This window comes from Penicillium malachiteum, assembly GCF_028827825.1.
Source record: "Penicillium malachiteum strain IBT 17515 chromosome Unknown utg000005l:1.0-9002435.0:326005.0-9005861.0, whole genome shotgun sequence".
Classification (NCBI taxonomy): domain Eukaryota; kingdom Fungi; phylum Ascomycota; class Eurotiomycetes; order Eurotiales; family Aspergillaceae; genus Penicillium; species Penicillium malachiteum.
The window spans coordinates 7,073,546-7,101,463 of record NW_026643099.1 but is presented as its reverse complement, the minus strand read 5'-3'; the positions used below and the strand labels follow the sequence as shown (position 1 = coordinate 7,101,463).

At 47.4% G+C, this 27,918-nt stretch overlaps 8 protein-coding genes across 8 annotated transcripts; 7 read left to right on the top strand and 1 right to left on the bottom strand.

The window, feature by feature from the left end:
* Positions 1-835: 835 nt before the first annotated feature.
* Positions 836-9,656, bottom strand: N7483_012634 (glycosyltransferase family 4 protein; the record flags this gene model as incomplete). Its single annotated transcript, XM_057096061.1, has 7 exons — positions 836-1,489; positions 1,546-1,756; positions 1,810-2,269; positions 2,326-4,093; positions 4,144-6,396; positions 6,447-9,335; positions 9,588-9,656. The coding sequence occupies 7 exons, from the start codon at positions 9,654-9,656 to the stop codon at positions 836-838; spliced, it is 8,304 nt and encodes a 2,767-aa protein (XP_056942032.1).
* Positions 9,657-10,654: 998 nt separating this feature from the next.
* On the top strand, positions 10,655-11,944 carry N7483_012633 (spherulation-specific family 4 protein; the record flags this gene model as incomplete). The annotated part of the gene is made up of 3 exons (XM_057096060.1): positions 10,655-10,899; positions 10,990-11,338; positions 11,612-11,944. The coding sequence occupies 3 exons, from the start codon at positions 10,655-10,657 to the stop codon at positions 11,942-11,944; spliced, it is 927 nt and encodes a 308-aa protein (XP_056942031.1).
* A 953-nt stretch (positions 11,945-12,897) lies between these two features.
* Positions 12,898-13,898, top strand: N7483_012632 (spherulation-specific family 4 protein; the record flags this gene model as incomplete). The annotated part of the gene is made up of 3 exons (XM_057096059.1): positions 12,898-12,977; positions 13,144-13,501; positions 13,593-13,898. 3 exons carry the CDS (start codon positions 12,898-12,900, stop codon positions 13,896-13,898), a joined length of 744 nt encoding a protein of 247 aa, XP_056942030.1.
* Positions 13,899-15,502: 1,604 nt separating this feature from the next.
* On the top strand, positions 15,503-16,780 carry N7483_012631 (NAD-dependent epimerase/dehydratase family protein; the record flags this gene model as incomplete). Its single annotated transcript, XM_057096058.1, has 1 exon — positions 15,503-16,780. One exon carries the CDS (start codon positions 15,503-15,505, stop codon positions 16,778-16,780), a length of 1,278 nt encoding a protein of 425 aa, XP_056942029.1.
* Positions 16,781-18,546: 1,766 nt separating this feature from the next.
* N7483_012630 (uncharacterized protein) lies at positions 18,547-20,049 on the top strand (the record flags this gene model as incomplete). The annotated part of the gene is made up of 4 exons (XM_057096057.1): positions 18,547-18,876; positions 18,960-19,046; positions 19,110-19,199; positions 19,402-20,049. The coding sequence occupies 4 exons, from the start codon at positions 18,547-18,549 to the stop codon at positions 20,047-20,049; spliced, it is 1,155 nt and encodes a 384-aa protein (XP_056942028.1).
* A 1,584-nt stretch (positions 20,050-21,633) lies between these two features.
* N7483_012629 (uncharacterized protein) lies at positions 21,634-23,355 on the top strand (the record flags this gene model as incomplete). Its single annotated transcript, XM_057096056.1, has 4 exons — positions 21,634-21,747; positions 21,827-22,950; positions 23,006-23,114; positions 23,170-23,355. The coding sequence occupies 4 exons, from the start codon at positions 21,634-21,636 to the stop codon at positions 23,353-23,355; spliced, it is 1,533 nt and encodes a 510-aa protein (XP_056942027.1).
* A 1,080-nt stretch (positions 23,356-24,435) lies between these two features.
* On the top strand, positions 24,436-26,888 carry N7483_012628 (uncharacterized protein; the record flags this gene model as incomplete). Its single annotated transcript, XM_057096055.1, has 2 exons — positions 24,436-24,804; positions 24,864-26,888. The coding sequence occupies 2 exons, from the start codon at positions 24,436-24,438 to the stop codon at positions 26,886-26,888; spliced, it is 2,394 nt and encodes a 797-aa protein (XP_056942026.1).
* Positions 26,889-27,255: 367 nt separating this feature from the next.
* Positions 27,256-27,726, top strand: N7483_012627 (uncharacterized protein; the record flags this gene model as incomplete). Its single annotated transcript, XM_057096054.1, has 1 exon — positions 27,256-27,726. The coding sequence occupies one exon, from the start codon at positions 27,256-27,258 to the stop codon at positions 27,724-27,726; it is 471 nt and encodes a 156-aa protein (XP_056942025.1).
* Positions 27,727-27,918: the final 192 nt, after the last annotated feature.

The following is a 27,918-nucleotide window of genomic DNA, read 5'->3' as shown; positions in this document are numbered from 1 at the left end:
TCGAGGGGCTGGAATTTTGGGGGCAGGGAAAAGAAACACGCTGACAACCGACTCAGAGTGGTAAAATATGCCTATTTCATGCTTTCAAGTTTCATACAGAGAATATTTCTTTTCAGACCTTGCCCAGGTGAGAAGGGTAGATTAATGTGAACTTGACTGATAGACTCGGACTAGCAATTAAATTAGTGACGCTAGAGCGCACTTCGTGGTTGAAAAGGATTAATACATTGATTGCAAACATTATGTTCCTCAAAATCCCATATCCCTGTCAATCTGTTTCATGACGGCCATCTCTGCAGGGAAGACTAGAAGAAACCCCCTGAGCTCGCCAGGACCATTCATTTTCCCAATGAAAATTTAGTGCCTATGCCTATATGCAACTTGAAGTATGTAGTAACAGCTAGCCTTCCTTCCCCTCCAGGTGGTCCTGTACTAGGTAACCCCGTAGGTACTCACGTACAAAGAGGTGTAGATCCGAGTCATCATTCACCTGTAGATGCTACTGACTGAGCCCTGTACTTACATATGTATGTATATGAACACACCTCAGGCTGGCCAAGCAATTCCAAGGTTGAGTGCCGAGGACATACCTTTCCTAATTTTCAGGCCGTACCTAGCGCCGCGCGAAGCTAAAACTTGTACATATACTGCTACTGACGGAATTGGAAGAAGGTTGAGCATAAATATTAATAAGCCACTTTCATTAAGTAACGATAAACATTATTCTATGTATGTGCAATATGAAATAGACTCCAAGGTATTACCACTGGCAATATGAACAAAAGCAAACAAAACCACGCTGAATAAATGCAAGAGGAAATTGAAACAAAGAAAATTAAACTATACCGGCGTGTGAGTTCCCGAAGACCCAGACTGCCGATAATCCCTTAGAGCCCTCCATGCCCGAGCCGGAATAGGCTGATAAGTCGAATCCGGCGTAGAAGGAAACGGAAGAGAGGTATGAAACACGTCTCGAATAGTCAGGTTTCTCTTTAATGAGCAAGCCACTGGAATTATTCGATGCAACAGCACTGCGAGCAATGTAACTGTGACTCTGGTATTTACCCAGCCAAAGCATTTGCTCGTGTTCGCGCAGGTATCGGTGACTCGAGAAAGAGTTAAGCACGTTATCACGACCCTTCATACCGAGGTTTCGGCGCTGCTCCTGCTTCGCGTACATGCGATCGGAAATAGCTTGGATCTCCTCGGCGGAGGGGTGGAACTCCAGTTTCGGGACGAGGTCGCCTTCTAGATCATCTGCGAATGGAGCCCATTGCTCGAGAAGGGCGAGGACACGGATTTGGGCGCGAGCTAAAGAGTCGTAGTCGTTTGGTGCGACGACTTCACTGAACTTCTTGCCTGTTGCTCTGTCTGTTACGACACAGAATGAAGCGCCAACGTCGGTACAGACGACGGGGACACCAGTCAAGGCGGCTTCACCCATAGCTAACGGAAGACCTTCGGAGACGGAGGAGTTCATGAACAGCCACTGGTGAGATGGTTAGTTTGAGTTCGGAGCTTGTGTGGGGATTTGATGGGACTTACGGCATCCTGAAGAACGACAGACGGGTTACCGAGACCCTTGAGAATAACCTTTTCACTAAGACCCTTGGAGGCGATGAGTTCTTGACACTGTGAGGCAATGGCAGGCGCGCGCTCCATATCTCCGTAGATGTGCAGCTCGTAGTCCTTGAAGCCCCACTGGTTGACAATGAGATCTGTTGCCATGATGGCGGTCTTAATATCCTTGACATAACTGTGACATAGTTAGAAGGATGTTCCAAGTTAACATGAAAGGGGAAAACGAACCGAACGTGAGACAACATGACACAGGTTGGAGTCTGAGTCTTGATCTTCTCGATAGGCTTATACTTCTCCATGTTGGTAATACCGTTGACGACAGGGTCGATCTTGCGAGCGAAAGTGCGGCGGTGTTGCAGGGCACCCTCAGCGGTTCCGAGCTCGACTTCCCATCCGGGGTTGAAGTACTCGGCACAAGGAAGGACGACATCGGCATGGTGCTCGATAAGAACACATGAGAGGTGACCAAGAGAGATCAGAGTGGTGTTGACGAAAGTCGAGTCAAAGGATACAGCAGCGGACAGGAAGACAGTCATCTCACGGAAACTGATACAGTGATCCCAGACATGCAGAGCACACTTGCGCTTAGCCTTGCAAAGAATACCGTAGGTTGCGCCAGTGAAGTGGTGAGAGGCCTGGAAGACATCAGGGATTCTCTCAGGCACAGGAATGGAGAAGATGAACAGGTCTGAGAAGAGTTAGTAAATAGTGCTGCAGTTAAAATTTCCTTTGTTTTCAACTTACATCGATGCCACATATCCAAAGCGTTATCAAGCTGATGCAGTGATGGCAGCTCGGCATTCCACCATTGGGAGGCTGGAATGGTATCTTCGACATCCTCGGACAGCCACAATTGACGCCAAGCATTCTTGACAGTGTCGCTCATCCACACATCATTCCAGCTGCGACCATTTTCAAAGTAGTCATTCAAGTCAACAAGAGCATTGGTAGCCTCTTCGATGTGCTGGCGGGTCAGATTGGTGGTACGAGCGCAGCGAACCAGCTTGGTAAGAATGGGCAGGAAGTGCTTCTCAATATCCTCAACGCGAGTATCATGTGCTCTCTCAACAACTTCCGAGTCAAGGCAGTTCTGGAAAACACCGTGAGTAGGGTTCAAGAAGTCGAGACCCCATTGAGGAAGTACAGTCAGGGATTGGACATTGCGCTCGATCTGGAATTTCGGTACACCATAGTCATTAGCGTTCTCAGACAGAATGTGCCATCTGATGCCGTTGAGATCGTTAATCATATCACGACGGCAAGCAGACACACCACCGGGTTCGTTGGGCCAAGTAGCAGTATCCATAGCGAGAACGTGGAGCTGAGTGTCGGTATCCTGAAGCTGAGTTGACAGTGTGCGGGTATTAATTCTAGAGTCACCACCTTGTCCGAAACTGGACAGATCGCTGATCTTGAAAGCCATAGGAGTCCATGAACTGACATCTGGGTCGATATCAGCACGAGCCAGAATGGTGTCAACATGAGCATCAACGTAGTCCTTAGCGGCATCCAGACGACCGAAATCACGGTTTCGCCAGTAGGGGCGGAGAACACGGTCAGATCTCAGGAGAACCTCATCAAGCCAAACAGTAGTGACAGCATCGAACTTCTTGCTGCTCTTCCATGAATTCCACAAGTGAGTACGAGCCTTAGCAGTAGGAATGCGGCGGGCCTTGACATTCAGTCCCAAGAATCGGGTCACGAAGTTTGTCTTGACGGAGTTGAAGAAATACAGGGGGTTGTCGTGGAGGAAACTGCTCTTGCTTGGCTTGTCCAAAACGTGGAACCAATCTTCGCGGATCATAACGGGAGTGGGAACCTCCTCTCCGTTCAGCATGGTGGTAATAGTAGGATGGAACTTGTGATCGTATGTCCATCTGGCGTGATGAACATCGGATCCCTGGACGAAAGTGGCTTCGCTGACACGGGGGTAGGGAATCCACTTGTTCAGCCTCTCAGGACGGTAGGGTGGTGGCATGCACCACGAGACCTTGATCTTGATGTGAGGGAAAATGTATTCACCACTGAGGAGCTCGTCATCGAACTTGGCATCCTTTCGGAACTCATACTGGAATTTAACTGGGTTGACACCTTGAACAGCAGATCCGGACACGATGTAACCGCGCTCGTCGTATTGAATGACTTGGCCAGTGAGTTCTCCGGAGGTACACTGTCGCTGGATGGGGAGTGGCTTGTTCTTGAGCTTGCCAGCGGTTTCCGGGTACTCGTAAGTGTAGTCATTGATGACCTTCTTGTTCTTGTATTCCTCTCGTCGAGACAGGACAAGCTTGCCGGAGTATGTGTTGATAGCAACGAGCTTCGACTGGTCCTCTGGCTCCTGGTCATGGTTGCCGCTGTACTGGTAAAGACGAGCAGAGCCATCGGGAAGAGGTCGGTAGAAACAGGTCATCGGGCCACTGAGACTCTCAATGATAATGCGATCCTTCTCGATGACTGTCTTCCAGCCGCTGGTGGCCTTGTACAGATCGGAGACATTTTCACGTCCGTGGATCTAGCAGAGGTCAGTAAAAAGAATTCAAAAAAAGGTTGCGAGCAAATAACGTACCAGAACAAGGGAATGAGAATCCGCTGCAGAAGCTTGCAGAATGACCAGATGCAGTTCAGTAAGATATTGATAGGCACCGCAAAGATAATTGGCTGTCCACGAAGGACATAGTTAAGTTCTCGTTGGTACTCAGGATCAGCGACCAGACAAATCAGAGTGAACTTGATAATTGTCTTGAGGGAATGAAGAAGACGAGTAAACGAGAGCTTGAGCAGTTGACCAAATGACAGGTTGGCTCCAATAGCCGGAGGGAGAAGTCCCCGGAGAGGCTTTTCGTATGTGGAGTCCAGGAGAACGGGAAGGTCGGGGTAGGTGTCATGCTCCATCCAGCGCTGTGCAAAGGAGGTAACAGTCAAAGACATGCCAACACCCAAGTTGTAGCGTGCGATATAGGTGGAAAGAACTTCGTGATCAACAGTATTAGCTTTAGTCTGAAGCCACTGGAGCTCATCGGGAGCGACCATTCCGGGTTTTCCTGCACAACGGCGAATCAAGAGGCAACGAGCACTCTCTGGAAGATTGTCCCATTCAAGATCAGGATCAACACCCAAAAGAAGGTGACGAAGGAAGGTATTGCGACCGTGATTTGCAACACGGGCACACTCAGCTGGGTTTCGCTCGAGCTGGTATTTCATGCCCTCGGGAAGCGAAAGCTCGAAATTAGCACGGTGATCCACAACCAGGAGCTCAGCCATCATGGAATGATCGTGAGAAAGACCCAATCTGGATTCAGTGGTGGCCTGGATAACAGCCTCGGCAATAGCATGGCAGTTGCGGCGGATATTAGTCGTCCAGTCCTGTCCACCAAGACCATGATCAACGACAACGAAGATGTGGAGATTATCCCCATCCAAACGAGTAATAGCCCGGATTCGCTGTTCCTTCTGAAGAAGGTGCTCAGCGGAGATGAATTCAACAACGGTTTTACCAGTCTCCCAAAGGCGAACGACCTCGTGCAGCAAACTCTCTGCATCGGGGAATGCAGCCTTTACCAGCAACGACTTCTTCAATCCAGAGAGGGCCAAGATGTTGTTCTTCACCTCAGAGCCCGGGTGGGCTGCCGGGTCAATGCGGAATCGGGCATCAGCCGGAAGCGACTGAATGTGCTCGAAGGTGTATGCCATGGTGGTTTGAGAGAGGTCCAAGTAAGGTTCAAGGGAGCTGCAGCTATAGGTCACTTGAGATAAATCGACCTCAGTAGACTTCTTGATCGTAGGCTTGGATTTGAAAGAAGGTAAGCCAACGTCAGCCATGAACAGCGCGTAGATCGCAGCAGTCCAGGTTCCGGATGCCAATCCAATAACACTGCTCCATTCGAAGGCAGAGACAACGGTGTGAAGAATGATACCAGTGACAAATCCGACGATGGAACCCAGAGCAAGACATCTTGCCGCTTGAGGGCCAGTGAAAATTCGATTGTATTGGTAGAAGAGAAGACCACTGTACGCCCCAAGGTAGGCAAGGTACATAATGGTGGAAGTCTTTCTATATTCAAAGGTCCACATAAGCGCCATGGTGATGGATCCACCCCAAATGTGAAGGAAGAAGAACTTTGCCAGATTCTTCCAGTAAAGTGCCCTTCTTTGCTTCTTGTTTTGAGAGAGAACATCACTCAGGCTATCCAAGGAAGAGATAGGCTCTGTAGTCCGCTGAGTGACGGCAGTCCATAGTGGCTGAGAAACCGCGTCCAGCATCACTGCACCAGTAAGATAGTATCCAAGACCGAATCCGACTGACAAACGGTAGGCGGAGCTGGATGCAGTCGACAGACCAACCAAGGACTCTCCAGTCAAAAGCGCAGTCCACTTATCAAGCAGGGCAATGATAAAGTAGAGAATACCGCACCAGACGTCAGTTCCAGTATGGCGCCAGTGAAGGAACGCGCTGTGCATTCGGATACCCTTTTGCATATCGGCCATTGTATCCACTGCTGCTTTCAGTTGAAGATTCCAAGTGGGACTGTATGAAAGGGGAATCTGGGTACGCGAGTACCGACAGTACCAGACAAGCAGGAAAATGGTCGAGTCATAGCCCTCGGCCATTTTACGAACGAATAGATCGCTTGTCGCCTTGGACCAGAGAGAACGCTTGCGCTCCTTGTTCACCGCCTCAACCAAGGCCTTGCGAGGAATAGTCGAAGAAGACATCTCCTTGATGAAAGCGGCAGTGGGAGAATCGTGCTGCTTCACATACCAGTTGACAACTTCGGCATCGGTAGTTGTGGGAATGCCCAGGTACCAGCGGTTCCACTGCGAGATCACCCGACGTGTTCCGAGAAGCAGCGAGGTAACGAAGCAACCCACAACACACAGGTAAATGACCGAGTCATGGCCCACCCAAAGGGTAACGAGGGAGAGATGAACAAAATCGGGACACAGCAGATAATGTATGTACGACCAGATTGGAAATGGAATCCAGGAAGCTGGTAAATGGCGAGGACAGACAGAAGCATCAGGTAGGTCGACAGGAAGAAGAAGTAGAGGAAGAACAGAACACCTGCAGCAAAGCCGTGGATACAGCCGAGAACAATCATGGCAATGATACCACCGACAAAAACGACAGCGATTCCAGCAATGAGACGAGTCATGATGAACATGCCCATAGCAGGGAAGGCCATTGCGTAAAGGTAGTAAGTTCCACCAGAGCTGATCCAACTACCGAAACCACCACAAATAAGAAGCGCAACCATGAGAGCAGTTGTGGCCAAGGTCTTGTCAATGTCACTCATGAAGGTAGTCAGGTACAATCCACGACCAACAGTAGTCAACATGGTAATATCAATCAGAGCTGGCAGGGCGAAAATTCCGAGGAAGGTAACGCGGTAGTACCACGGAATTTCGAGCTTGTCACCCTTGGGGTCCAGATCGATATCCATGGATGCGTAAGCGGTTGGGATCTCAGTAAAGCCCTCAGGGCGTCGGGTAGGCTGGTGTTCAGTGTAGTACTTGCGGTAACGAGCAGTGATGATCTTACCCAGAACGTTGGGTGTCATATCCAGGTACATCTGGCAACGGGCACCGAGGGCGTACATCTCTGCGAAACAGGCAGCTTGAACAGTGTGGATGTTGGGAAGAGGGTTACGATCGAGAACTTCCAGATAGATCTCATCAACAGAGATACGGCGGAAAGCGCAGAAGACAGCCAATGCGAAAATGTCAACACCAGCATCGATCTCTCCCTTCTGGACGACAGTCTGGATGACCTCGGCAATTTGCTCCAGGGTTCGAGAGTCTCGAGCCATCAAGACCTCAGGCAAACGCTCATCAATTTCCTTGAACAGGGCCTTGGCGGCAGAGAGCTCAGGAGCCCAGCAGCCTTGGTCGCGGTAAAAGTTCAAACGTGCAGTGATCAAATCATCTCCGGTGGATCTGCCGCTCAAGTATTCACTAGAGCCGAGAGCACGAAGCTGAGATAGAGAGGGAACCATAATGAGTTGATGTTCAGTGCACGCACGAACCAGCGCGGTCAATTGAGCACAGTCCTTGGAGAGAGTGGTAGACAGTCGTCGCAACCAGAGCAGAGCCTCAGTAGGAGTGAGCTGCTCAATATCGCTGACAATACGGGGAGACAGACCAGCCCATTTTTCAGACAACTTTTTGTTAGCAGCAGCCAAGGCGATCTCAACCATGAAACACTGGTAGCGAGAATATCCTTTGCTTGACATGTAAGTGTGCAGGATGGCGCCAGTTCGTCCTTCCTCGCACTTTCCGGAAAGATAAATATCGAGAGGACCATAACCAGCAGTTCTGTCGTACATACCCCAGACTTGAGTCTCCATGCGAGTACGGAAACCAGAGTGCAGACCAGAGTAGATGCGGATGCGATCGTTGTCGGTTCCGTCGCAGGTGATGAGAATATCATGAAGCTCTCCCGCAACCTGGGCACCTTCACCTTGGGAATCTTGCAAAACCCGGAGCTCGGCAGCAATACTTTTCAACTGAGTCGACTTGATCGGATCCAGCAGTTTGAGCTCCCGGACTTGGCGCTGACCCTGGAGAAGATCCTTAATGTCTTTCCCTGTGAGTTCCAGACCCATCTGGAAGCAACCGAGTGAAGTATAGTCTTCACCCTCAGATGACATAGAGAAGGGGTTTGCCATGAGGGACTCGTTAGGAGATGAAAGTTGGAGTTCGTCGATGTTCACCAGTTCGGCAGTATTATCAACTTTGGGCGCAGGAGGGAACATGGCGAGTTTGTTCTTGAGATCGGGAACGAATGACTCGAGGGTATCGTACATATCCTCATTTCCAGCAGAGGAAGGCAAGATGTCCTCATTTTGTCTCCAGAGATCATGAGTGGCAAGTGTCTGTTCGTTCTTCATCCACATCAGAGCTCCGATGGGCTCATGAGTGACAGTTTTGGTGGTCGCGATTGTCGCATCGGTCAGGGCGCTCTGAGGGGCAATCCAGCTCATAGCACTGTTGTAGTTATACCATTTATAAGCACGGTGAAGGACCTCGTGCTTAAGCTCGACACCATCATCCACAGTCTCCCACATGGCGAGGGTTGAGTCACCAATGGGCTTCTGGGCAGCGACAACACGCATAACAGTTCTCATATTCTCCATCTGGAAGTAGTTGCATCGATCACCATCGGGTCGGATGGCTCCATTTCGGTACACCACACCTCGGATATTTGTCCAGTCGATTTCGCGACATTGACGTTCGCCGAGATATTGCGGAGGGCTGAATTCCATCCAGACATCCAGACCAAGACCATTGATGAATTTCACAACCTCATTTAACACAACCGGCTGAAGGTGAGCATGGCAGTCTGCCAACAAGACTCCAGTGAAAGGCGACTTTTCATTCTGAGTCCCCTTGAGCTGCTTCACCATGGCCTCAGTCAGGACATAGATCGCGCGGATAACTTCATCGCGGTGGGATCCACTGTCGGTAGCAACCAGTTGGCGAACATCCAATCTTCCCAGAACGTGATCGGCAGAAGATCCAGTGGAGAGAGCATCCAAAACACCCTCCTGCTGGGGATCGAGAACAATTACATCCCATTGAGACAAAAGCTGAGCTTGTTCCGCTGTCGGAGGGTTGGAGAACTTTCCCAGGTAAACACCGAAATTCTGCGGTGTCTTCACCTCTGATCGGGGTTTGCCAATTTTATAGGTTTCGGCCGTTAATTTTTCAATATAACGAGTCACAGCGGTAGGAACTTCGGAGAGTTCATGTCGTGCCTAATATTGACATTTCATGTAAGTATATTGTTTCGTGCAGATTACTTCGGGCCGATAAAAAAACAAAAAAACTTACCCGCCAATGCCGATAAATAGATCGACCGATTCTGAAGATAATATAACTTGAACCAAGAACGATTGTGGCCAAAAGACAAGCAGCGATTACCTATTAACTTGATGTTAGATATACTTTGCAATATTGAATATATGCAGGACATTGAACATTGAATGTTCATCAATGCAAGGACATACCCTATCCCACCACGTGGATGTCATTTGACTCCATCCCGAAGCATCTAACCCTAGATACTTTGCGCCCATATTGATGGCGAGAGCTCTTGGGAAGAGAGCTCTTTTGGTAACGAGTGAACAATGAAAGAAAGGAAGAAGGGTTCAAGCCCCAAAGAACAATTAGTATATGTAAGGTCCCCCCGTCTGGGAACTGAGTGGGGAGAAGTGGACTATGTATACTATGGGCCAACCAGGGACCAGCGCCACCACGTCGATAGGTCTAAGTAAAGAGGAGCCCAAGCACACGGCAAAGACCGATCCATTGAGAGTCGACATGTCATTCAAATCCAAATAAAAAGAGGCTAAAAATTCCCTTTCCGAAAAGCTTGGGGAGAGCCCAATGGCTAGGGCTTAGGCTAGACCCGTCGTGGTCTTTACAGTGGGTGCCTCTTCAGCCCATTACTAGCCATACAGGGGGCGGGTCAATGGCACAATACGCCAGAAATAGATTTTTTTTTCCACTTCGTAAATGAAAAGCATATGCAGGTCTCACTGTACTTCGACTGGTCTTACCATTACAAGCGCGAAATCCCTGCGTTTGGGGCTGACCGACAAGTGGAACCCGTCTAGCCTTGGAGCACTTGAGACTAAGAGAGTCCATTTCCTTCCGATGGATACTTACATTTGAACCGATTCGTCCCACTACAATGTATCTATCATAACGCTAAACCCACGCGGGAAAAATAGTCCTCAAAAAAAACCAAAAAAAAAAAGATAAGACAGAATTATACTAGTACCATGGGGACAAATTTCACGGGCCGGATTTAATCTATCCTGTCTTAAGTCGGTTGCTTTTTCTTGACTTACGCGTTGACTTTATAGTTGAGAATCCTGCCCAGATGCCAATGCGTACGTAGTTTGCCTCCCATTATGCCTAGATCAATGCGCAACTTTTTTTTTTCTCTCTCTTTCTCTAACTTAGGCAAAAGATCTTCTATAACAATATTCATATTTACAGCTACTCCCGCTTGATAGTTGGTCGCTTGCTCTTGCTTTCTTTTTCCCCAGTTCCTGTGGCTGCTCAAACTATGGAGTCCCTCAAACGCACTACAGAGGGTGCCTCTCCACCTTTGCGACGGAGATTAAACCTGCGACGACCTTGGTGTATTGCATTGTTGGTTGCCGCAGCTATAGTGGTCATCCTAGCGATCGTCATTCCCTGTGCGATCATCCTACCGAAGAAACATTCGCACTCTGGAAAGGCCTCCAAAGTATTGTACCCCATTTATATCTATCCTGAAACAAACAGTACTTGGGATCCCTTGTACAAAGCGTAAGTCAGGACGTTGAACCTGTTTTTTCTGGCCCGAGGGGAAGGATGAATCCATTGTGAGCCCATGTTAATGAAATTTATCTTGGCTAGTATTTCGACACATCCTGAACTTGATTTTGTGATTATTGTGAATCCTTCAAGTGGACCAGGCTCCTCGCCCCCAAGCACCCAATACCAAGTTGCAGTGAATCGATTGAGTTCGTACTCCAACGTGCAAAAAGTCGGATACATCCCAACCGAATATGCGACCCGAAATATTTCTGCAGTGCTAGACGATGTGGCGACCTATGCCAACTGGACCTCGGAATCGACTAGTCTCTCAATGGACGGGATCTTCTTTGATGAAATCCCTTATGACTGGAACTCCACTAAATCCGAGTACCTGATCCGCATCAATGAGGCGGTTAAAAACTCGAGCGGTATCCAGTCCCCACATTTGGTGAGTTCGCGTGGAAGAATGCATGAAAAAAAAAATAAAAATAAAAAAAAAACCAAAGCAAACAGATGGGGGCGAGAGAGAGGGTGGGGGAAAGATGCCCGATCGACACACATGCTCATCTACCGAACTGATCTAGCGATCTTTGGTTCATAGAGTGGATCCGGATCGGGCTCCCCTGCTACCCCTTTCGATCCTCATCTTGTTTTGCAATGGGCCCTCGTTCCTGAAGGGAGATCAAGTACCGCCGATCCCAAACGCTGATCGTTTCAACAGGTCATCCACAATCCAGGCACAATACCAGATTCTCGATACGATCAAAATACTACCGACATTACCGTGGTGTTTGAACAATCCTACGACTATTACGAGACTCAAGTGAATGCCTTGGAGGCATTGGGTACTAAGAACCGAACCGCGTACTCGTATATGCTTCACTCGGTTCCCACAATGAGCAATTCCAGTTTGAAAAACTTTGTCGATGACATTAGCCACCGGGCCGAATATCTCTTCGCGACCACGCTAAACTCAAGCTACTATGAGCAGTTTGATTCTCATCTGGAACAATTCTGCGACGTGGTTCCAACGAGCTCGAAGCAACAGGGATAATTGGTTTACAGCGAAGATTACGGAGAGTCTAATGAAACGTCGGGGTTTACCGAACTGGGAATCAAGAAGCGAAGATGGGAGGCTGATGTGATCCACTAATAATGCAGGACTCGGAGACTATGTTCAAAAGATAGTGATAGTCCGAGGGAGAAAAGAGCCGTATCTTTTTTTACCATGGAATCTGTGATTACCATGCATCATGATGTTGACAGCCCTGGAGGAACATGGCGAATAACGATTATCGGATTGATCATGCTTGTCTATATTTTTATTTCCGTGCATATAATTTCTTTTTTTTTTCTATTTTTACGTGCTTACCACATGTACGAAGTATCTCGTAAAGAATTAATTATTTTTCTCATTTTTTATTGGTCGAATTTTACAATCTTGTATTTTAATACGTATCTTTCATACATGATGCCTGGCAGGTGGTCCACAGGTGCATCACAGGTAGAAGTGCATCCACAGATACATCCACATGTACATAGGTGTGAATCTATAGGGAAGATTTTTTCTTTATCTCGCACTAGTTTAAGCAATGTGTAGCTCGAGTCAGGCCTCCAACTTTGAAGGCTCCAGGGCTCCCGCTAGAAGGGTGGCTTCCAATGCCCTAGCGTCTCTTAGCTCCCATTAGTGGCCTTTCTAGCGCTTTAGTGTGGATTGGAATTTCCTTATCCTGTTTGACGCCGCTCAGCACTAGTTAACTCGGTTCGGCAAGTTATAAAAGCGGCCCCGAGAACTCCGAAGTCTAGCCACGTAGCAAAAGACACCATCCATACCATTCACACCATCATCCCACGCTTCCCACCAACGCTAGCCAAGGGCTGACTGCCGGACTCAATATCCGTTAAATTGACAACTCATCATAATTTCTTTTTTTTTCTTACCCATATTCCAAGGCTGAGCTGAAAACCTGCTTGGAACCTTGGAATATTTAACCCTCGCTAAACAAGATGTTGCCTGAATCAACTGTTGTTGTCCCACTGTATATCTATCCATTGACGGCTGAAACATGGGCTCCACTTTATGCAGCGTAAGTCACGAATTGGGGTCGAACGGATCGGGAAGAAAAAGAAAAATGGAAGAGTGTGGAGACCTTCGCACTTTGGCCAAGGGCAACCACTTGAAAATAAACAAAGAACGTCATGATTAAAGGCAAAACTTGAACAAACATTTGACAAAGAAACAAAATTTTACAGCATCGAATCGAACCCAAACATTGACTTTTTGGTCATTGTTAACCCCAACAGTGGGCCTGGAGAATCACCTCTTCCAGATGAGAACTATTCGCGAGAAGTTCCTCGATTGAATTCATACCGTAATGTTTACACCGTGGGCTATATCCGAATCGACTACTGCAACAAGCCCCACTCCGAAGCATATGCCGAGATCGAGCGCTACGCGGGTTGGTCAAAGCAGTACGAGGAGACGCACCTTGGTGTTGGCGGAATCTTTGTGGATGAGACGCCCAACCATCACAATCCGGAGCGTGCCGAGTATCTCGAAGAATTGACCAAATTTATCAAGAATACTCCAGGAATCCTAGCAGATCGATTTGTAAGTCTTTACCCATGGAAAGAGGACCCCTTTTTACTCCATAATTTTGCAATGTGGAACTCACCATGAACTGGATCTTCCCCTTTTGTAGGTAATCCATAATCCTGGTACCCCACCGGATGCCCTGATAGGTGAATCCGCCGATATGTTTTTCATTTGTGAGGAGCCTTACCCGCGTTACCGATCCGATGAAGTCCAGACGTGGCTAGGACGATTCAATTACGACCGGAGTCGCTCCGGTGTAATGATCAATGAGGTCCCTATGGAGGATCTCCCGGATTTGGTTCATGAACTGCGCCACAAGGTAAAATACATTTTTGTGACTGAAATTGCTGGTGATTTTTACGAGCGGTTTGGCCCCCTTAGTTGGGGTGCATTCATGCAGGCTCTGCAGTGATGTGGGTAATGAATTTTCCGAATGGCATTGAGACACATGGCAGATTTTTCATTTCAAGATTTTCATTTTATTTTTTTATTAATTGTTTTTTTTTTCTAACTTGAAACTTTTCTTGTCCCGCATTCGTATCATGCACAGTACCTAGGTACTTTTAAGATTCGTATATGTGACACCCGGGGCTCGTAACAAGAAAGATTACCCAAGGAACGATTGAGGGGAGTGAGGTGTCAGATGCGGACGTGGCGTTCGTATTAGTAGTACATTCTAAGAATCGAACTATATTAAAGAGTATATATAACATGTATCCAAATATAATCTGGCGTTAAAAGATATCGGAGATCCGAGGCGGGAGATGTGTTTATTGGCTGGGTGATCGTCGGAGTAGCAAGCCCCGGAAGTTGGGCCCGAGATTTTGTGATGAGATGGCTCATACTAGTAAGTAAAAGTACCGGATAACCCAGGTGGCTCAAGCCTCAGATGCCTTGACCATAGATAACGATTGAAACCTGTCTTATCACATCACAAAGTTATATCTCAGCCTCGTAAAACGGTGATGCAAGGGGCGGTTCAGGGAGAAAAAGTCTGTCTCCAGGGCTGGAATCGGAGGATTGACAAAAGTACGAAGAACCTTGGAAGTATAAGCGAGGACTTGACTTGTTACACAATCTAGAACACTTGGAATTCTGCTGGTTCCCGCTCTCTCTCCCATATGGGCAAAACTCCGTATGCACTCTGTAAGGTCCATATAGAAAGCCACTCTTAACCCCTCAACTCTAAATACTTCTCAAAGCCGAGGAAATTCAGGGCAGACAAGTCAATCGAGCCGATCCACACCGCCACTGCCAGGGCCAAAAATGAAAATATTCCGTGAGGCGAGCTGAGAATGACAAGAGTTCATAGAATCATGTCACCATCTGGCTAGACCCCGGTCACCTCGTACTGGGTCTCAGGGGTGCGCTATTTTTGATACCAAGGCCCCAGATGTCTAATACAACAACTTACACATCAACTTACACCAACTGTGGGCGGCAATAGCCCCCTTATCTGGTTCCTCCGAGTTCTCCATCACAAATCATAGTCTTCAAAATGTTAGAGCCCAGTAGCCTAGACACGTGGATGAGACTATACAGACGCCAATGGTGTGTTCTCTCGTCAGAAACCTGGACCCGACCCCAAAATATGACAACATCTAAGACAAGCATACGATGTAGTAGTCTATACCCCCAATACGCGAAAACCAAAAAAAGAAAAAAAAAAGAATAGTGTAGTCATGGTTCAGAACAGCCCGATGCAGGTTTTTACCCCCTTCACGACAGACATGGACCCAGAATTCTTTTTTTTTTCCAAAAAAAAGCCCCGCGCCTAGTCCAAGAAAAGTGGCGAGGAGTCCCCGAGCGAGATTTTTGTCTTAGATAGTGTAAAAGAACGTATCCAATTCCTCAATGCCACTGCCTAAAATTGAAAACTTCTTGTAAATTGCTTCAACCGTATCCACGGTTCGAATTTGGAGGGTAATGGATCATGGACACACCATGAAGGAGCCATTGAAGCTCAACTTCGCCAGTCTGCCTTCTTCCTCATTATCTTGTGAATATATCCCAGCCATGTCATCTCCTCCTCCGGAATTCTCGACAGGTGCCAGCTCGCCGCAGCTTCGCTCAGACCCATCCACTCCAGCCACTGAGCCGGAAGATCCACTAGAGAGCATCGAGAATGACGACGACCAGTATGTGCTTGTAACAGGTGGTTTGGGATTCATTGGTAGCCACACCTCTCTGGAATTGCTTAAGGCGGGCTACAATATCATCATTGTCGACAATCTCAGCAACAGTTACCGAGATGTTTTCTCTCGCATCCTCACCGCTGCGAACATCCACTATGATCGTATTGGTCTTCCTTGTCCCAAGGCAGAGCTATGCTGCGCGGACTACCAGGATATATCTGGAATGGGTCTGCTGTTAGCGCAATATACCCTCAGAACTCCAAATGCGGTTCCTCGGTCAAAGATCACAGGTGTAATTCACTTTGCTGCATTCAAGGCCGTCGCAGACAGCATCAAATACCCATTGAAATATTACCAGAACAACGTGCGAGGGTTGATTGATCTGCTCAGTCTTCTGGATGACCATGGCATCAAATCGTTTATTTTTTCCTCATCTGCAGCTGTGTACGGAACATTAGCGGATGGCACACCTCGACTGCGTGAAGAAAACTGCGTGCATGAACGTATAGCCTATGAAGCAGAAGACGGAGGAGAAGTACACGTTGAGCCGGGATGCACGGGAATCACAAATCCGTATGGACGGAGCAAGTGGTTCGGAGAAGCCATTCTCTCGGATGTGTGTAAATCGGACCCATCATGGACGGTACTCTGTCTCCGATACTTCAACCCGATCGGCTGTGATGAATCCGGGCTTCTGGGTGAGGATCCAAGAGATAGCGCCTCAAATCTGTTCCCTGCAGCTGTACGTGCACTCACGGGACAAAGTCCTGAACTCTGTATTTACGGTACAGACTGGGATACTCGGGATGGTAGTGCTGTTCGGGATTTCATTCATATCACGGATCTTGCGCGAGGTCACGTCGCGACACTTTCTGCTGCACAAGAAGGACGGATCACAGGTTCTTTCCGTACATTCAATTTGGGGACTGGCACTGGTCACTCTGTTATGGAGGTTGTGCAAGCTCTCGAGGCGGTTAGTGATTTGGAGATCCCGGTGAGGATTGTTGGTCGACGGCCTGGGGATGTGGGATCTTGTGTTGCTACACCCGACCGGGCGGAAAAAGAGTTGGGATGGAAGACGGAGAAATCATTGCAGGATGCTTGTGAGGATCTTTGGAATTATCTTAGAATAGACAAGGCTCAGTTGACTAGTTACTAGTGTGTACATAGTATCTTATTGCTAACTAATATGTGAATAATTATGGAATATATGATTGTTTTTTGCTTCGCCAAATATTTGACCTCAACAACCTTCCTCTTGTTTCACAATTCAAGCCCTGAGATTTGGAATGCAAGTCTTTTTCATAAATCCAGATGTCTCATTGCCACATTTTTATGTTTTACATTCAAATTTTCGTTCAATTTTTTCCATTCAGATCCATATACCTTGAATCTCGAGTACTTGAGTTGGTGTTCTGCGCGGTCAACGAACTTCAAGTTTAAATGCTACTCAGGTGCCTACCTATGAATACTTCAAGGGCAAGTACTTTTATGACTTTAAGTTCGGATTATACTAATAACCAGTTGAAGGAATGATTAATACAGCAGTTCTAAATTGACGTTCAAATGTCCCGAGATTCAAGTTGTCGCGACGAAGTCGAGCCGATATATACTTCAAGGCTGAGGTTAGCTCCCACCACCCGTGCCACAGCCTGCATCCATATGGAGGACAGGTGGATTCGAGTCACTCAGCCTGGCATGATTAATGTCAACTTGAACTTAAACTCAATGACTCAGAGAAGAAATTTGATCTTTCAAACTTTGCCAGTATTCAACCTGTCAGCTTGAATGATCATTTGAAACCTTAAGGCCTTGGTTTTCAATACCTGAAGCAGGATGTGCTCTTAAAATTCTGGGAAATGCGCGTGCCAATGTATGCAGTTCTCAACTACCATCAACAAGAATGAAAACTGCAAGGTACACGGAAAACAAAGGATGATATCGGAATAAGACTCGACATGCAGTGAAAATTTTGAAAGCCAGATGAATTTGAACATTAGTCTCTTTCGGCGCTCTCACGTGAGTCTTAAGAGGCGTCTTTGATATTTCTAATCTCTTCACCACTGGAAATGAACATCTGAATGAATGAACCTTGGAACGTGTGTCAAAGCCTGGAGGTCATTAATAGTTGCAAGAATATCAAAGAGCCTGCACCCAAATATACCAACTTAAAACTCATGATGGGCCAAAGCCATCATCTCCAGAGAGAAACTGGCAAATTCAAGACAGGACACAAAGACAGATAGCGAGAATGAATAGCAATCGCGCTTTGTCAACATTTACCTTTGGGAAAGTCTCAGCAAACAAATGTTTGTTCCTCATGGGAGACATTGAAAGAGAACCGTCATTCATCGCAAATACTACATAGTAAAGAAGCCTCCTGGCCGGCAAGACTCACGAAGAATGACTTCAAATACCCACTCCCCATCGTCACTCAAATACTCAAATACTCAAATACTCTTTTACTCTATCCTCTCTTATTAAAGCCCAGAACGTATCTTGGGAATACCAAATGGCAAAAGGTGGCTCAAGTAAGGTCACTAAGTCGACCAAACGCGACCACAAACAGAAAAGGAAAGACAAAAAGAGCCACCGAGAGAAGAGCGCAGCACCTACAGAGAACAAGAAACTTGCAGACGAAAGTCTTCCAGTACCCCCCTAAGGCTGTTGTATACGGACCTGAAGGAAAGCTCATAGGTTTGCACAGAAGATGGCCAAAGCAGCATCCGCCCATCATGGATCCCCACAAAATTCCAAAAGAATGGAGATGGGAGATGATGGGGCTAGATATTACTGAAGAGTACATTGACTCTGCAGAAAAATGGCAGAGCTACGCTGACATATCTCTAATTTAGTGATATCGAAGCAAATATTGAGAGATGCCACGAGCGCATCGAAACAGGAATCATGCCACAAGTCTTCAAAATGAAATTGGAGGGATTCATGAAGAGAAAAGCAGCCCGTGAAAAGATGATGGCCTCCGAGCCTGGTCTCAGCTTTGATGTCGCCCGTCGGCTAGATAGTCTGAAGCACATGAGGGATCATTATATAGGAAAAACCAGCGAGGAAGATATAAACAGTTCTATCAATATTAAGGCATTGATAGCGGCGAACCGAAGCCGCAAGATTGACTGGTATAATGGAGAGAAGTTCACTATTTGGGCAAAGGGAAAATTATTGCGTGGTCCAATCGAATTTAGTTCGGCCAATTTGGGTGCGCTGTATAGAGAGTACGAAGATACTGATGGTCTATGGGTTGAGGGGATATGATAGTCCTGCCCATGTATTCTTAGGTAGTCTGCTTTTTGATATGCTAACTAAACAATACATGAATTCAGGACGCTTCTTCTGGACGCTCCTTTTTCGGAAATGTTGAGACGATTCCACCGGCAATGGGTGCAGGTCGTGGCTTAACTCAACATTACGTAGGCTCAAAGATTCTAAAATAAGTTTACTTGGATGCTAAGTCTGACGAATTTCACTCATAGGTTACTTTTGCTTTGAAGGTTCCCGGGACTGGCGATGAGCTTGCTTCGATCGCGGAGTTCCGAGATGATACTGGAGCAGCGGCACCTGTGGTGACTGTAGGCGATATCAGACTGATAGAGTCTATTTGTGGCAGAAAAGCAAGACATCTAGGATCAGCGCTAGGTCGAGAGGTCATGAGTAGACTAATCAATGGACATCGGTACTCGCTTGAAGTTTGTATTGTCAACAACCCAACTGACAGAGCAGCAATGACAAGATGGGTGAAGACTCTTCTTTGCTGTAGAATATGAGCCACCTAGCGATGGTCAACGATCATGTAGCCTCAGTGGAGCGTGGTGGCGACATATGCTCTATACTGCTACAGTTCCTGATAATCGTAAGCGATTATATGCAGCACAAGAAAAAGGAGAGCTCTGTGATGCGATTCCTAGAGTGGATTGGATGATAGCTCGAGCACCTACGGTACCTCCTACTCGCGAACCCTCCATTGGGCTTGAGTCTGCGCCTGCGCCAGTATATCAGCAAAGCAGAGAAAATTCCAGACCTCTTGAGCCTTGGATGCCGGACGATTACCAGCCAGGAAATTTGCGACCGCCTACTTATCTTCAGTACTTGGAGTGGCTGGAAGGTCACAATAGGGACCTACCAGAAGGCGAGGAGCGACTGATACCTACCTGGGACAATTATCAGCAACATCGACTTATTCAAGCGCACTGGACGACACAGAGAGATGCAAGGATGCAGCCACCAACATGGGACCAGTATGTAGCCTATGTCCACCGCCAAAATCTCGCGACAGAAGCAGAAACACCACTTGCCATGCAACCCCGATACATGACCTCCGATCTCCCTGGGTACTTTGAATACAGGCTTGATCAGAGGAATTGGACCGCTGAAGCAGAGGGGAATTCAGATAACAATGAATGTCTTGTACAATGAGGCATGAACTTGTCTTACTACAGATGATCAGCAAGTGAGATGAAGGTCAAATCGCCATTCACTCCACATATAGAACTCAGAATTGGTTCTTCCGTCCAATATGCTCATTTGCAATGCCCATATCTTCAATATGTATGTGTTTGGATAATGTTATTTTCTTATTACATCAATCAGTCCTAACCTTTTTGACTTTCTTCGAATGTGGCTGAGCACGCTCCCTCTAATCTCTTTTGTCCGAATTTGACTATTTGTTTTGTTCTCAACTCTCAGTAAATAGAATAGAATCTTGGAATTCGCCGGCTTGCCTTTTAGTTTGTACATTAGTTGAAAATCAGGAATAGAATCTAAATACGAATAAAATGCTAGAGGTATAAGACTAAATAATATGTTGAAGTCTCCCAAGGTTAAATAAGAATGGATGATCTTTATCTGTTAAGGGGGAAGATCGACGTGTCTTGGCTTTCGTTATTTCCACATCCCTATGTACACGTACTCCTATATCCACAATGACACCCATGGACCTGTCCCGGCACCAGGCATCAGGCGAAACTCTTTACGTAAAAGGAGATATGGAACTTGGGGATTATTTTTAGTCTGTCAATTTGGTTTCAACTAAGCTTCTCAATTGACCGATGGCATAATTTCCAGCATTGAAAGTATCTACCTTCGTACTCGTTCAAATGTTTATGGGCCAAAGGTCGGAGCTTTCTGGGACCTCGGGACCCGCTTGCGGAGGAACGAAACCAACCACAATTATCGAGGTGGATTGTGTGATGTGATTGTTCAAATGTTCAAATGTTGGATAACAGGGCCCTAAACTATGTTGATTAAACATTTGAATGTCAAGAATAATATGTTACTAGTATATTACTCTTATCCATCCTCCAATCACCGATATTGAGCTCATCTGATTAAAGCGACTCGGATGGTTCATCCAGATGCCAGTGTCCGCTGAGATCCTCAAGCTCACTATGCACATGTGCAGGTTAGCGGTCAGCACTTGAGCAAATTACCGTTGGATTTGGGAATGCATGTAGGGGAGCACACATGTGCATCGATCACACTCTGAGTTTAAAGAAGACCGATCAGTGCCATGAATAGATTTGAGAGAACTTGAAATCATAGCACTAGATGATACTAGTATTTATTATCAATTGCACAAGTGATGGCACTGGAGAAGCTTGGGAAGAATTTATCACTTAGTACATAGTAGGATTTATGTATCAGATTCAAGTTGGAATATGGCAATATGCCAGTGCTCTTGTTGAGAAAGAACATCATTGTTGATGTGAAATGAATTCAAGATACAGGTTTGAAGAGACAGGAGACGATAAAAGAAGAAATAAGCGTTGAAACATTCAGCTTGAAGTCTTATTCGCTTACCTTGTTCAATGCTATATGCGTCAGCGGGGATAAATGTGGGGAGGAGACGTGGCAATATGAGCTCCTGAGCTCTTGACCGCATTCTCAACCAAGGCGGCACACGTTTCATCTTGTCCACAACCCTTCCCTTCTCATACCACTCGAATCCCGTCAATTTCTTTTCTAACTCAGAGAAGAATTGCCTCGAGGCGTCTATCGACAATGGCAGACAAAAAGGGTGATCAGGTCACCAGCGACATTAACTTCATCAAGACTCCTGCAGCTAAGCCCGCGGAATTCGAGACCGGTGAGGACTGTGGCATTGCATTGACCAATGTGAGTTACGTGGCACAATATCTTCGCTGATATTACTGTTATACCTGCTCAATGCATAGCTAACATATCCTGATACTAGTCTCCTGCCATCCACAATGCCCCTCTCCCCGCTGACGGACCCGGTAGCGAGAGCTTCTCCAACATCCTTCTTGGAATTGCCATCATCGCTCCTCCCGCCTTCCTCACCTACCTGCTAGGCCTCGGTTGGAAGACCTTCCTTTTCTTCGCTATCCTGTTGGTCCTGCCAATTCTCGTCGTTTTCTGGACCTGGTCCTCCACCTTCAGCCCCCGCACAAATGAAAAAGTCAAACTCCCCGGCCGCCCAGTTGAGCACTACCTGACCTTCAAGCGTGAGGAAGACAAGGCGAAGTGGCATGGCAAGAACAAGGTCCCTCTGCAGACCTTCGCGGAGCTGTACCTGGACGGCGTCGTTGAGTTCAATGGCGATCTTCTCGAGATCCTCGAGTACCGACACGACTGGGCGAACTTTTCCTTCACCCTGGACCTGTTCAAGTTCATTGTCTTCACTTTCTTCGTTGATGTGATTTTCCACACCAAGGCTCAGGATGAGGAGCAGATTCGTCCAAACTACGACAGCGGTAACGACCACTACGCTTGGTTCCTCGGCCCTCGCATGATCTACACCTCTGGTGTTATCTCCGATACCGAGAAGGAAGAGAGCCTCGAGGAATTGCAGGATAACAAGATGGCCGTTGTTTGCGAGAAGATTGAATTGAAGGAAGGCGAGACAATGCTTGATATTGGCTGTGGCTGGGGTACCCTGGCTCGTTTTGCTAGCAAGAACTACGGTGCTAAGGTTACCGGTGTTACTATCGCTGAGAACCAGACTATCTGGGGTAACGATGCTCTCAAGAATGCCGGTATCTCTGAGGAGCAGAGCCGTATTCTGTGCATGGACTACCGTGATATCCCCAACACCAAGTTTGACAAGATCACACAGCTCGAGATGGGTGAGCACGTTGGTATCCGCAAGCTGACTCGATTCTTCCGCCAATGCTATGACATGCTCAATGATGATGGTGCCATGTACGTTCAGCTGTCTGGTCTGCGTCAGGCCTGGCAGTACGAGGATTTTATCTGGGGATTGTACCTGAACAAGTACATTTTCCGTGGTGCTGATGCTTCCACTCCTCTCTGGTACTACGTGAAGTGCCTGGAACAGGCTGGCTTTGAGATTAAGGGGTGAGTTCTCCGCAAGGGAATGTAATTGAATGTCTCAAATACTGACGATATGCAGAATTGACACTGTTGGTGTTCACTACTCCGGCACTCTTTGGAGATGGTACCGCAACTGGGTTGGAAACGTTGAGGCCATCAATGCCAAGTACGGCCCCAGATGGTACAGAGTGAGTTTCACCCCGTGTTAACGCCCGCCTGCCGTGCTATGCTAATATTCATTAGATTTGGGAGCTTTTCCTCGGATGGTCTGTCATTGCTTCTCGTGAGGGTATGGCCACCTGCTACCAGATGGTTGTCGTCAAGAACTTGAACTCGACCCACCGTGTCAACGGAATCTCTTCCCAGTTCGGTCTTGCCGGTGCCCTTGCTGCTAGCAAGAAGGCTGGCAAGTCTCAGCTGGCTGCTTAAGCTGGTTGAAACGTTTAACGCCCTTGAACTTGATCCTTCCAGTCATATGGGACAACATGAAGGTCGGGATGGATATTGCTTATGATGTATAGAATATTCACGATGATAATGGGGGTCAGACTTGTTTCTGACCCGGAAAAATAGAGTTGATGTTAGAGTTAGCCACATATGCTGTGATTGCTTTGCAACCCAGCGAATATAGTGGTATGATGGAACAATATTATGAGGAAATTTCGTTTTGTTGGGGTTTTCCTGCCGTCTTGCGTTGATTGTATGCCTTTCATTTCTACCTGAACTGAATCATTAATTGAAAACCTCGGTCTACCACCTTCAACCATTTGCGCCGTTTCAAGTCTCTGACTGGCGACATGTAACTCAGGACTTGCCGCTTTATCCCAATTGACAATGTCCTTGCCCGCCGGGGAGGGTGCACCTGGGCAGTCATCAAAGAAGCTTGGAACCTTGGAAGCAATACCCGAATTTTTCTCGATGTTCCATACCATGATCCAGGCAATCATCCCTTGAACTTCCATTTGTAATATGGGAATACCATATCAGTCATTATTCAGATGACAGAATAGACGCATAACATAGGAGACAAGATAGTTGTTCACCTGCCCAACCCTCCAAGGTGCCCACCTGGGCAGGTCCATGGGCGGCAGCAATACTATTAGTCAGCGCATAAATTGGACCGCAGACCTTCCAGGGCTGGCACCTGGGCACCACCTTTTTGTCCGATTCACCCGTGGACGATATTTACCTATATGTCCTTGAACTGGCAAATATCATCAATACATAATGCATTCTTGGACCGGAAAAGCATTTTCCCCCTCTTATAGGCCATTTGCTTAAGCGGTGCGGAGGAAGACCAACACCCCGCCAAACCCCACACAACCACGCATCGGGTTGTGGAGGGGTGCAGTGTCGGAATTGCCGGTCCTCGGTTTAGTTGTCCCCGAATGCGAACGCCACTACCAAGCTATAGCTGGTACAAGAGCCATGTGATCGCATCGCAATTGACAGCTTTCTCCCCTTCTTCTCTTCCAATCCTCAATTGCAGGAATCATACGAGATTGCACGATGCCTCGCCATTGGAGTGAGACCGTTGACTGGATCTGGACGCCCAATTGGGATGAACGACATAACGTAGCTCGAATTGTGCAGTTTCGACGCTCCTTCAGGATTGAAGAAGTGCCTTCAGAATGTCGCGTTCATATCTCTGCTGACACGCGCTACCGACTCTATGTCAATGGACAAAGTGTGTGCTTTGGCCCTGCCAAAAGCCATCTGGGAGAATGGAACTACGAAACCATCGATATTGCACCATTCTGTCGCCCTGGGCGCAACGTCCTTGCTGTGCGAGTTTTGCGCTTCTCTACTTATTTCCCAGGCAACATGTCACTCATTAGAGCTTCCTTGCCTGGCATGATTGTCCATTCTGATGCATTGGTAAATATGTCTCCTACTCTGGGAATGATTTCAAGTCTTAATGGTCGCTAATTGAGTAGCCCGAACTTGGAAGCACTAGTACGTCAGGTTGGCTTACCAAGATCGACGATGCCGTGTCTATATCCAGCGCCGAGTCCTGGGATCCATCCCTCGGACCCGCGATGGTCTCTGTCAACGAGCGCGTGGACGGTTCAAAGCGAGACTGGGAGTGGGTTGAGCCGGAATTTGACGATTCGACCTGGATACCTGCCGTGGTCATGACCATGAAAGCCCCAATGATGCCTATCCTTGACGAACGACGTTTAGCCCCGCGCTCGATTCCTTTCCTACCCGAAATACCTGCCAGATTCACCGAGGCAGTCAAATGCGATTCCGCCGATACCCCGATCGAGTCCTGGAATAAACTTGTGCAAAGTGACGAATCGTTGACCATCCAAGCTGCCCGTAAGACTACAGTCGTTCTCGATGTCTCAACGCTTACAACTGCGTTTTTGGATTTGCAGATGCGCGGGGGTGCTGGAGCCAAAATTCGTATGCGCTCGGCGGAGTGCTTTGAAATGCCTCCAAATTCAGGCATTCCAAGCCCATTCGCACGTAATAAGGGGGACAGAACGGATGTGTCTGGCATTCTTGTTGGTCAAGACGATTTTTACACCTGCGGATTGGATACCCCAGATGATAAGACTGTTGTATACGAGCCTTTCTGGTTCCGAACATTCAGATACATTGAACTAGAGGTGGAAACTGCGGCGGCTGCTTTGGAATTCTCCAAGATTACATTCCGTGAAACTCACTATCCATTGGAAAGGAAAACGCAATTCGCCAAATTCCCCACCGACGAGGAAGCAAAGCTGTGGAACATCAGCATCAACACCCTGAAGAACTGCATGCACGAAACATACGAAGACTGCCCTTATTACGAACAGAATCAATTTGCCATGGATTCCCGATTACAGATCCTTTTTACATACCATCTATCGAACGACGACCGGCTTGCGCGGAAATGCATGTCAGAATTCTATGCCAGCCGTCGCTCCGATGGACTTATTGAGACACATTTCCCTGCCCCCGTACCAGGAACCAACATTCCCCATTTCTCGCTCTACTGGATTCTCATGATTCACGACCATATGATGTATTTCGCAGATAGCACGCTCGTCCGACGATACCTCGGCACCATCGATGGCATCCTTGAGCACTTCAATCTACGACTCGGTGACAAGGACTTAGTCGGTCGCCTTGAGTGGGATACATGGCCTTTCGTTGACTGGGCGCAACAATGGTCGGATCCGGGCCCAGAACACGATTTCCGCAACATGGCCGTTCCTCCTGCATACAAGAGAACTGGTGTGATGACTTATACCAGTTTGATTTACTCTCTAGCACTGCAACGCGCTGCTCAGCTCTGCGACTTCGTTGGTCGACGAGACACTGGTGCCGAATACCGTGAGCGTGCTGATAAGCTGAATTCTGCTGTTATGGAGCACTGTTTCCGAGGAGAGTTTATAGTCGATGGACCAGACAGCCCTCTTGAGGAGCGCAGCCAGCACTCCCAGGTATTTGCAGTCCTCTGTGGTGCCTTGAAGGGTGAGGAGGCACGCACAATTCTGCGCCGTGCATTGACTGATCCAAGCTTCGTCCGATGCTCCTATGCAATGTCCTTCTATGTGTTTGAGGCTGCCCTTGCCGTGGGTATCTATGATGAGTTGCGGAACTCATTTTTAGATCCCTGGCGCACTATGATTGGACAGAACCTCACTACGTGGGCTGAATCGGCAGCGATGCCACGAAGTGATTGCCACGCCTGGAGCGCTGTCCCTATTCATGATTTTGTTACCAATATTGCGGGACTAGCTCCTGTTGAACCTGGCTTCAAACGAATCAGGCTGAACCCTCGTCGTGATATTTGGCCGGAAATGTCCGGTTCTTTCACTGCGGGTAAAGGCTCAATATCAATTTCTTGGAATTCTGGAAAACCGATTGATGTGGTGACTTCATTCGATACGGATATTGAGATCTCTGGCAAGGATGGAAAGGAAATTCATCAAGTTAAGGAAGGTGTGCTGTTTACACTGGATGTTTGAGCTCATAGAAACCACTAGAAGTGGGATTTACCAGCAGACCTGTGACGACTTTATGTTGAGATAAAGAGAAAGAATAAATCTAGACAATCGCATTACTATATTTGCTACTCCTCTGGTTTGCAACAAACGCCCAGCTCTCCTAACAAATTTCTCCAGATGTCATTCTACAAACTTCAGTTTCCCAATTTCCAGATCCCCCTCTTCTCACCACCTTGTATCTTCAAACTGTTGACAACAGCAACCTCATACTAAACCATCACCAAGCCCACTTTCTTCAGTTTTCCCCTTCAAGTGAGGATTCAACAAGAACATCTTTTCGAACCCCTCGCAACCTGTCTGACTGACGCTTCATTTCTCAACTATCGCCATGGACGTAACTCATCCCTCTGCGGCTGATATCATGATTTGGCTTGGGACTGTCACAAAGCTCCAGGGTGAAAGCAATTTCATGCAATGGTATTCTGACATTCCAACCGTTATGTGTCTTATTGACCCTGACGTTTGGGATATCATGAGCGGTACATTTACCCTTCCAAAAGGTGATGCCGTCAAAGAGCTTGACGCCTGCGAGGTTGAGCTAAAGGCGGGTCAGGAGTATGGCATGCAACGGGCACAGACTAGCTACAAAATGATGGAGGACTGGGAGCTTTGGCGTGTCACAAAGCCTCGTGAGCGATATCGAAGGTGGCAGCGGAACCGGGCTATCGCTCGTCATGCTTTGACCCTGACGATTGATCCTAGTCTGCGCCACTTGATTGATGAAATTCGGCTCCCGTGTCAGGCTTTTTATTTTCTGTGCAAGAGGTTTGTTGGAGGTTCCCCACCTGATTTTTCTTGAACCTTGGTATTTTCATTCCCCAGGACGAGCCTGGCTCCGATGATTCCTCAATGTCTCAGCTGATTGGGCCGAAATGATGTATCCCGAAGTGAGTCTTCTCCATACTCTTACTAAACGAATCAAAGACCCACAAATATCGGCTTTCTAGTTTCAAGCTCCTCCTCTTTTTACTTACTCCCCTTGATCAAATTG